This window comes from Salvia splendens, unplaced genomic scaffold (assembly GCF_004379255.2).
Source record: "Salvia splendens isolate huo1 unplaced genomic scaffold, SspV2 ctg272, whole genome shotgun sequence".
NCBI classification, from domain to species: Eukaryota; Viridiplantae; Streptophyta; class Magnoliopsida; order Lamiales; family Lamiaceae; genus Salvia; species Salvia splendens.
Window position 1 is genome coordinate 26,488 of NW_024598911.1, and position 10,364 is coordinate 36,851.

Here is a 10,364-nt window from a genome sequence, read left to right on the forward strand (position 1 = left end):
TTATTGCCGGATGCATCTCAACCCAATAGGACTGCCTAAAAGGTCAATCAAATTGAGACCAGAGAGTTTTGAAGACAAGTTGATGAACAATATGGAGTCCAATCTTTGGTTTTCAACAAAGTAACTTTTTAGGCGTTGCGTTTAATTATGTTAATTATAATGAAATAGATATTTTAAATTAAATTATATAGTTAATTTAATTACAATAAATAGAAATACATGAAATGAAAAATGAAGAAAAGTATGATGATGGGATTTGTGAATTGTGCAAAGGATGTTGACGTAGTTATTAAACAATAGCATGTGACGAATAAAGAATGATTTTATTAATACTTTAATATATGTTGTGCCATGTATGAACTATAGATTTTCTCATAATCAGCAGGAGTATGATTTATAATTGTGAGTTTTGATTTTCACTCATATTACTATATAGCATCACAGTATAATATTAATCGGCCAAACTCAACGGTAGAATTGATTTTTTTAAAAGATTTATATAGGACTATTATAATTTAAAATTATGTAAACTCACAATTTATTGATGGATGGAAAGTGGTGTTACTGCGATGAATAACATGGAATTAGCGTATAATAGAAGTTAGATAAATTTAAACTGCATTCCAACTCTGATTAGTTTTCTTGTTGTGATAAAAATGCATAAGAATAATATTTGCTCATGGTTATCATAAGAAATCCATTACGTAGATTAGATAGTGTCGCAGTTGAGTATTTGTTTTATAGAATTATTAAATTGGGATTGAGACAATCGAAAAGAGACCTAAAGTTATCAAATGCTCGGAACTGAGCATGTGGCATAATATTACCCTCAAATTGATCTTAGGTTTAATATATAAATAAAACTTGTGACCATCTGGTTTAATGGGACCAAAATGTTTAACATTCATGTGATTACTCAAATCATTGATATGATTATAACAGGTTATTATTAAATATAATTGATATCGACATTGCATTAATAGATTTCTAGATGCTTCTGTAATTCGACCTACGTGTATATTTTAATAAATTCTTGGGCGAATTTTATTGAATTTTTCAAAATCAAAATCTTCACGGCTGTTGCATTTGGTATAATGTTTTTTGTACGTATGCATGCTAATATGATAAGTTTAAGTTACACGTAATTTTGAAGTTTTTAATATGTTATTTTACTAGATGTATGGACGTTTTCTCAATCTTATTTAATCTATAAATGTTAGTCGTGTGTATATATATGGTTGGTGATATCACTATTAAATAGAATTAAAAGTGAACTATTAGAATAAAAAGTTAGAATAAATAGCTCCAAAGTAGCGCGCGTACAGAACTCAATATCATGTTTAGTTCCATACAATATCATTATTACTGAAGATCAGCAAATTGATGAAGATTACATATTTTTAAAAATAGATTGAGTATCATTATTGATGAAGATCCAATATTATTATTTTTTTCAAATAAAAACAAAGTCGATCGGTAATTTAATTACAAATTATTAATATGAAAAAACGAAAGTCATTATTGCATTTTAAGAGTATCATTCCAATAATTATAAGTAATTATTATGATAAATGCGAGTTATCATTTATTAGGATTATATATATAAAAATGGGGTTGTGATAATTGAGATTTTTAACCTAATTGAGAATTGAAATGCATTATCAGCCACTCATTTTTATTAAATGAGTGGTCTAGAATTTACCACATGGAAAAAAAATTTAGATTAATTATTATTAAAGAGCAGAATGATAATTTCATGGTATATTTATTCAATAAATACATTTTTTTAATTTTAATTTTATTTTAAATTTAAAAAAAATTAAATTTTTTTTTCAACTACACACATATAATGTCAACTACATATGCAATTCATGTCAACTACACAAATATAATGTCAACTATGTGTATAATCTACATATGCAATTCATGTCAACTACACACATATAATGTCAACTACATATATAATTCATGTCAACTATAAGTTGTTGACATTTGATGTGCAGACTATTGACGATATACCCCCGAGTTTACATAATCTACTTGCAGTTGACATTTTGAAAATGTTGTGGATGAGTGGCTGAAAATGCATCTCAATTCTCAATTAAGCTAAAAAATCTCAACCTAACAAGACCCTATAAAATGTATATATATTGGAGGACTCTAAAATCTAAATCTTGCTAAAAATAGAAAAATGAAAAGCTTGAAAACCTAGGTATAATAACAGGCTATGTAGCTAGGTTTTTTATAGGAAAAATGAATTAAATTAGGTTATGCTTCTATGATGGAATGGAATAACGATAGGAATGAATGTCAATTTCTTTGAATTTTCTTTGCATTTTAATCAATTCTCTCATTCATTCCATCACACTAAGCAAATGAATAGAATAGAATAGAGGTAGAAATCACATTCCATTTTCCTACGATTCAATTCCATATTTCCATTACATCATATCAACATGACCAGGTAATTCAATAGATCTGGAGTACATAATTATAGGCATATATATAATTTTGATAAATGAATTTGTTTTAGAAAAATTGATGAATAAATTTCCAAAGAAAATCACTCTCGTATTAAATCCGTGCATTTGATACCAGATTGAGGCGGACCCTTATCTTATGTTGGACTTTGAGTTAAGCATACCTATGATATCAAACAATTAGAAATGATTATATATAATTCTCTATGTTGCTATTATGTTACGAACCTTCATTTAATTTAGATATATTAGGGATTTGGATATCTTTTCGTATATGTGTTTCTTGTTCATTAAATAGGTATTCTTGTATTATAAATATGATAGATTGTTATTATTTCAATTATTCAACCAATTAATGAAATCAGTATTTCGCCCAACTTGGCTTGAATCACAAAACCCTAATTATTTATCGCTGCCGACGAGATTGAATCTCGCGTTCAGCTCTTCTTCCGGAGATCATCGCCGACCCAAGCACTTGGGCGCCGGATTAATCAATGGATTTCTTGTTTCTGTGCTCTACATGGAGAATCGATTGCTTAAGAGGAAAACCCCTCCTAACAACTGGTGCTTTCATCCAGCTCTCACCCTCCCACCATCTCGAATCAAAGCTACGCCGCTGCTGACAGAAAAACATTCCGCGCACAACAACTACTTTGGTTGTCGAGTCCTGCCTGTCCGCCGAGCTCTAGCCGCCGGACAACTCTACTTCTGCAATGCCCGACATGATGGATTCCTGCGCGCCGTGTCGATGTCAGACCACCATCATGTCATCCAACTACTCCAACTATCATCATCGCCAATTTGATCACAACCGTACACAGCTCTGGGATTAGCGGCAGCATCAGTAGACCTTTTGGATGAAGAAGTTAGACTACCTATGGACCGCCTTGGACAAATTGGAGTCGCGTACGGACGCGAACGACTGGGGAAACTTCGACCGCCACAACGGCCTAATCCGGAACCACTTTATGGTCTTCCTGATTGTGGTGGCGATGATTGGGACAAGCAGCATCGGCGTTACACCCAGCCTACGTACCGGCAACCACAACACCATCAGCCGGATAGGTACGCACCGCCTCACCGTGCATCGTGAGGATATTCGGATTATGATCAGCCACCACTGTGTCCGCCTAGTCGTTGGGATCCGCCGGGACAACGAATTGATTACTGCCGCCCACCACCGTATATTGGCTCAAATATGGGCCCAGATTCAGACCTGCAGCCGCGAAAATCCTATGCCCGATATCGTTCGTGGCATCCTCAATTTCAGCCTGGTCCAGCCACCACAGCGAAGGACCCTATCAACGCATCAGATCGTTTACTGGAGGCATTGGACAGGATGGACACTCGTGTCGATACCGCAGATCCCCGGGTGAGCAAATTCCGATCGTTTCCGCAGCCCGATCTTGATCGGCCGGATATTTCTCCGTCGCTCCGGAAGATAGAATATCCTCCATCGAGAAATACCATGGTTTCTTTTGTGCCATCGGGTTTACCCCCAACGTCTCATCGGCTCCACCGCGAAACTGCACCAATGAGTATACCAATCGCAGGTCGGATTTCCAATCACCACAACGCTCGAGCATGATGAGCCACTGCCATTCAGTAGCGCCACCGGCCGCTGCAGCTGCTGTCCTATCTTCGAATCTGCCCCAGCCAGCTCCGTCTTGCAGCCACGATGTCGACGGTGGAGAGGAGGGTGGATTGTTAGATGAACAACCCCCACCCACCATGATTTCTCTGCCGTGCAGCCCCTATATCATGGGAGATGACGATACATTGTTAGATGACGAAGAATAGGTTGACTCCATTGAGGAAGTACAGAGGGTCGTCGCATCTCTCGATGTTGCTCGAGTGGCATCCCAAGATGTTATTGAGAATTGCTTGGGTGAAAATGGAGATTTGCATGATAGTGATGTTGCAAGAATGATTCATCGACCGACATTGCTTCCCATCGATGCACGGTTTAATCCCGCCGCGAAATTACACGGCGTGTTTGGGAATTCGTGGGCGTGTTGACAAGCTTCTCGTTTTAGCGCTGAATTTTGACGACTGCTTCGGTCCTACCTTGATGATTTTTGATGGAGATGGTGAAGTGACACGTCCAACTGTTCGGTGGGCGTTTGATCCAGGAGGAGATACCTTATCAAAGCTTCTGCTTTCGACTCTTCGTTGCTTCGTAGTTTCCACCTTGAGGACAAGGCGGACTTTAACCGTGGGGGAGTTGTTACTAACCTTCATTTAGTTTCAATATATTAGGGATTTGGATATCTTTTCATATATTTGTTTCTTGTTCATTAACTAGGTATTCTAGTATTATAAATAGGATAGATTTTTATTATTTCAATTATTCAACCAATTAATGAAATCAGTATTTTGCCCAACTTGGCTTAAATCACAAAACTCTAATTATTTATCGCTGCCGATGAGATCGAATCTCGCGTTCAGCTCTTCTTCCGGAGATCACCATCGACCCAAGCACTTGGGCGTCGGATTAATCAACGGATTTCTTGTTTATGTGCTCTACCCGGAGAACCGATTGCTTAAGAGGAAAACCCCTCCTAACATATTACTACTTTATCAAACACATCCTTACAGTTTACGTAAGAATAAAAATGTTAAAATTCAATTTCTATTATTTTATAGTACTACTTGATTCGAATAATTGACTGAAAAATATAATTTATTTCTAAAATTTACTGTACAAGTAAATTTTTTCCACCGATTATTAAACGTGTAATAATTTTGTTAAGCAATAACATGTTATTAATAATCATAGAAACATCTCCATAGAAATTATTTATCTACAACTCAACAAGCATTCCTAATTTCCTATTACTACCAAAAACACAGTCTTCTCCAAATTCTTGAAAACAGATCCCATCTCGAATCGGAATCGGAATCGGAACTCAATAGTACTCCAAAAACATGTTGGAATTCTGTCGCTTCAAATCGTCATAAAACTTAGTTATAAATTCCTCAGCAGCTTCATCAACATTATTGTCTTCTTCAGCTTCAGCATCCGTCAACGGGAACGGAGAATCGGTGATCCGCAGCTGCCTCACCAACGGGCTCGGCCCGAACCCGGGCAGCGCAGGCGACGCCACCGCGCTGCTGAAAATCTCGACGGCGGCAGCCATCGTGTCTTTGTCAAACGCCGCGTGAGAGCTCCTGCGCTTGGTGAGGTGGAAGGGGAGGCGGAATCTGTGGTGGTGGTGGTGGAACATGAGATTGTGTATGGCGGCTTTGCTGGCGATTTTGCCGCGCTTCATCATCATGTTGAGATGGGCTAATAGTTTGCCCTTTGTAATGCCTTTTCTCAGCATCAAATATACCACTCGCATTATTTTCCATATTTTTTTGGCTCTATTTTGATCCATTTTTGTATAGATGGATTTTGATTTTTGATGTTGGTATAGAGAGAGAGGTTGTTGGAATGTGATTGTTTGAGGGTAAGTAAATTGAGGTGGAGGATAGTGGTATTTAAAGGGCAAAGAAGATGGAAGGTGACACACGAAATTGTACTTCAATTTCAATTTAAAATACTATGCACAGGGGGAATTAATATCTCTTTATTACTCATTGGTCTCATTAAAAATGATTCGGTATTTTTTTGGGACGTTCATCTAAATTGACTTGTTTCATTTTCTTAGTTAGAAATAATAATATTTACTTTCTACGTATTATATTTTATCTTATATTTTATTCATTTCTTCATTGAATACTGATATTGGACCACCACTACTCAAATATATAATTAGAGAATAAAACACGGAGTGAACCAAATGTCATTACAGTAAAGTGTTTAGGTTTAGTTCCCCATAAGAGAATTTCAACACTAAAGAGAGACTCTTCATATTAGGCAGTACTCCAGGGATTGAAGACATCTTATGTACCTTTTGCAAGGATGAACCTGAATCGATCGAACACATTTTTATTCAGTTGCAAAGTTACATCAAAATTGTGGTACTTCTCTTGTTATTGCTGGAGCATGTCAATATGCTTGCCAAAAGGATCAGAAGCATGCTTTCTCTCATGGCTTGGTGCCCCCTTCAAGAGGTTCAACAAGAAAATTTGGATTTCCATGTTCTATGTTGCCTCGTGGACGATTTGGAACATCTTAAATAAAATAATTATTGAAGACTACTTCACACCAAACTGGAAGTTCGAAAAGAGAAGACTTTTGTGGTGCATTGGCACATGGGTGTGGGGTTAGTGCTCAGGATTTCCTTTTTCCCATACACAAATGTCAGACAACTTGAACGATGTTAGATGGTCGCTAGGTTTGAAAGTAAAAAGGAAGTAGATGGCTGAAGGCATTTGAGAGGTGCTCTTTTGTGATTCTGCTATTTTTTTTTTCTTTCTTTTTCCCTCTGGTACCTTTATTCCACCTCAAAACCTATATCTCGAGAAAGTATTTAAGGGTTGCCACATTTGTCATCTCAAACTTTTGGAACAGATTTTTTCTCAGGTTCATGATCTTTTCTTCATCATCTCCTGTAATAATCACGCCATCTACATCAATAACAAACGAGTTACTCGATTACATGTTCTCTTATAGAACAAAGTATGAATTACTTTGTACTCATATTGTTGCATCTTGAAAGAATCTCTCAGGACAATGAATCTTATTAGGGCTGGCTAAATATACCGTAATACAGAAATACCGCACTTATCGTACCGAAAAATACCGAAAATACCGAATTTGCGGTACGGTATGATACCGTACTGATAGATTTCGGTACGGTAAATGTATAGATTTTCCTATACCGCGATATACCGCAATATACCGCATTTACGATATTTGCCAAAAATTCGATATATATGTTGTATTTAAAATTTATATAAAAAATAGTTAATATGTTAAATCCCTAACCATACTTTCATATTTTAGTTCAACCGCCCCCAACCCCAAACACTCACACGCAGAGATGCAAATCAAGTCAACTGTATAGATTTGATTGTGGTGTAGTTTTAATCTTTTGGACATTATTTAATAGGTGAAATTTTATTTAAATATTTGGCTATAATAGAATTTTTTTGGTATGAAACACAAGTATTACGGTATGTTATACCTTATTTGGTATACCGTACTCGATATGCCATACCTTATTTCGGTATAACATAAAAGTACGGTATACCGCCATACGGTATGGTATACCGCATAGATGGTATGGTAACGGTATCGGAAATAATCATACCGCGGTATACCAAAAAATTCGGTAAGGTATAGGTATGACATTTTCTCATACCGCAATTTACGGTACAGTATGCAGTATGACATTCTCGGTGCGGTATACCGTACCGTGCCAACCCTAATCTTGTTTCTTCAACTCTATCTTTTAGATTATCTTGATTACCATTTGATATTTCTATCCACGAATAATTATCTCATTTTGTTTATTCGTTTCATTTATTTTTTTAAGTACCTATTTTAGTAAATCGACCTTATATTCCGACCTCACATTTTATTATAAAATTAATTAATACTCCCTCTGTCCCTTAAAAATATAGGCATTTGAAATGACATGAAAATTAATACACAATTGATAAAGTAAGAGAGAAGATGAGAAATGTAGTTAAAATTTAAAATAACGTTAGTGGATAGTGAGACCCACTATTATTAGTTTTAATGAGTTGGGACTACTTTCCATAATTGGAAATGAACATTTTTTATGAGATGGACGAAATGGAAAGTACACATATATTTATAGGACGGATGTAGTATATAAACGTATGACTCATATTTAACCAACCTAATCTATATTTTGTCTTTACATTTATGTGAATCAAAATAAATAATCACAATCGAATGAATAGAGTATATCATTACCACAGTTGTAAACTTGTATTAAAACACAACATTGGGTCAAAAAGATGTGTTCGAGTTCAGAGCAATTAATTTCCATAAAGCCAAACATACTTATATTAGTACCATCTTTCACTTTTTGGATATGCTAAGTATATTTTCGCAGTTGTAAATTTGTATTAAAACATAACATGGGGTCAAAAAGACGTCGATATCAGAGCACTTAATTTCCGTAAAGCCAAGCATAATTATATTATAATATTATATGTATGCCTCTTTCACTTTTCCAACCTTACTTTTGTATTCTTTTTAAGCCCACGTTTGATGGAAAGATTTCAGAGTTATGATTTCAAACTAATTAGTTCTGTTAATTTGATGAAAAGTAGGGCTTTCATTAGATATGCACTTTATGCACCACCTTAACATATTTTTAATCCATAAATGAATAAAATTTAAAAATTTAAAGGTCATGTTACAATATACTCAAATCCAAAATCTTCGACCTCGATTGCATTACTACTAGACCAATATACACATTTTTTTACATATTTTAATAGTTTAAATTGTAAATATTAATCATATAATAATATATAATGAGTATTTTCAGGATATTTAATTCCATATTCATCAACGAATGCTAAACCAAAATACTCCCTCCGTCCCGCTTTAGCAGTCCCAGTTGATCAATTTCGGGTGTCCCACTTTAGGAGTCCCGGTTGAACTCGGGGCATAAAAATTGATGTCCACTACATCAATTTATTTATTACATCATTTAAAAGTGGGATCCAACCTCCACTACATCATTTATTTATTACACACTTAAAAGCAAAAAAGTAAAAAAGTTGTTTAAAAGTGGGACCCAACCTCCACTACATCATTTATTTATTACACACTTAAATACCCCTTAAAACATGTGCCCGACTCAACCGGAACTGCTAAAGCGGGACGGAGGGAGTATAACATAGATTCCTTACACACTTAATTAATGTCATTCCCTACTTTCAAGGTTAAGATTAATTATAAGTTATAACAAAGGTTTCTTTCTAGACACCTTCCATATCATTAACAAACTCAACTCATAAGTTATTGATAATAAAATATATAAAAATGTGTACTATATATTTTATTTAATTCATAATTAAATGTTTGATTCCAAGTTTCCAACCAAATCAAATACTAGTACATTTGCTGTTCTTTAGGATGCAAAGTAGCAATGAATTAAAGTTTTCAATGAAAGTGTACAATTCCTGCAACCGATCTTCAAAATATTAACTGTATACACGTGTTGGTTGTGTATCCATACATGAAGTGCATGTCCAAAGCAGCAATGCTTATTTTTTCCAAAATTATTCCTCTATTATGCTTCCTTTTCTTCTTTTGTTTAGAGTCAAGTAACTTAGTAATTTTTTAAACAATAAATCTCATTGGTTTAAACATTTGAGGACTCATATGTTGCACCTTAATTGTTCGACTCTGAGGATCTATTGAGAGCATTGTTGACATGTACTCCCTCCGTCCCACTTTGGGAGTCCCAGTTGAGTTCGGCACGAGTTTTAAGAAATGTAAAAGAAAGTTGGTGAAAAAAGATAGTGGAATGTGAGTTCTATTTTTTATATTAGTTTTATAATAAAATGTGAGTGGAAAAAGGTTAGTGGAATGTGAGGCATAATACCATTTATGGAATATTTTAACCGAGACTCCTAAAGTTGGACACCCAAAATTGGTAAACCGGGACTCCTAAAGTGAGACGAATGGAGTAAATCTCTGGCAGGGTCCGTTCGTACACAAAATTGGAATTAGAATTAATCTAAAACTAAAATTCTACGGAACTAAATTTAAAGGAATTGAATTATAAATCAATTCTAAACTATTTGTTCAGTAAAAAATAATGTAGTATATGAAATTGAATTTAAAGGAATTATGCACACACATTCATTACAGCCAATGTGTAATATCTGTATTTTTGTATGTTGTGTGTGGGTGTGTGCGTGTGCGCGCTGCATGTTTGTGTTTGTGTGTTATGTTATGTAGTGTGTTAATGTGTCTAATTATATAATTATTTGGAATTTCAATTA

General features: G+C 35.0%; 1 protein-coding gene across 1 annotated transcript; it reads right to left on the reverse strand.

Moving 5' to 3' along the window:
* Nucleotides 1-5,389: 5,389 nt before the first annotated feature.
* Nucleotides 5,390-5,824, reverse strand: LOC121789550. Its single transcript, XM_042187982.1, has one exon. It carries the CDS (start codon nucleotides 5,822-5,824, stop codon nucleotides 5,390-5,392), a length of 435 nt encoding a protein of 144 aa, XP_042043916.1.
* Nucleotides 5,825-10,364: the final 4,540 nt, after the last annotated feature.

Excerpts from the sequence above, each read along its gene's own strand:
- LOC121789550 (XM_042187982.1), bottom strand. The coding sequence starts at position 5,824 with ATGCGAGTGGTATATTTGATGCTGAGAAAAGGCATTACAAAGGGCAAA.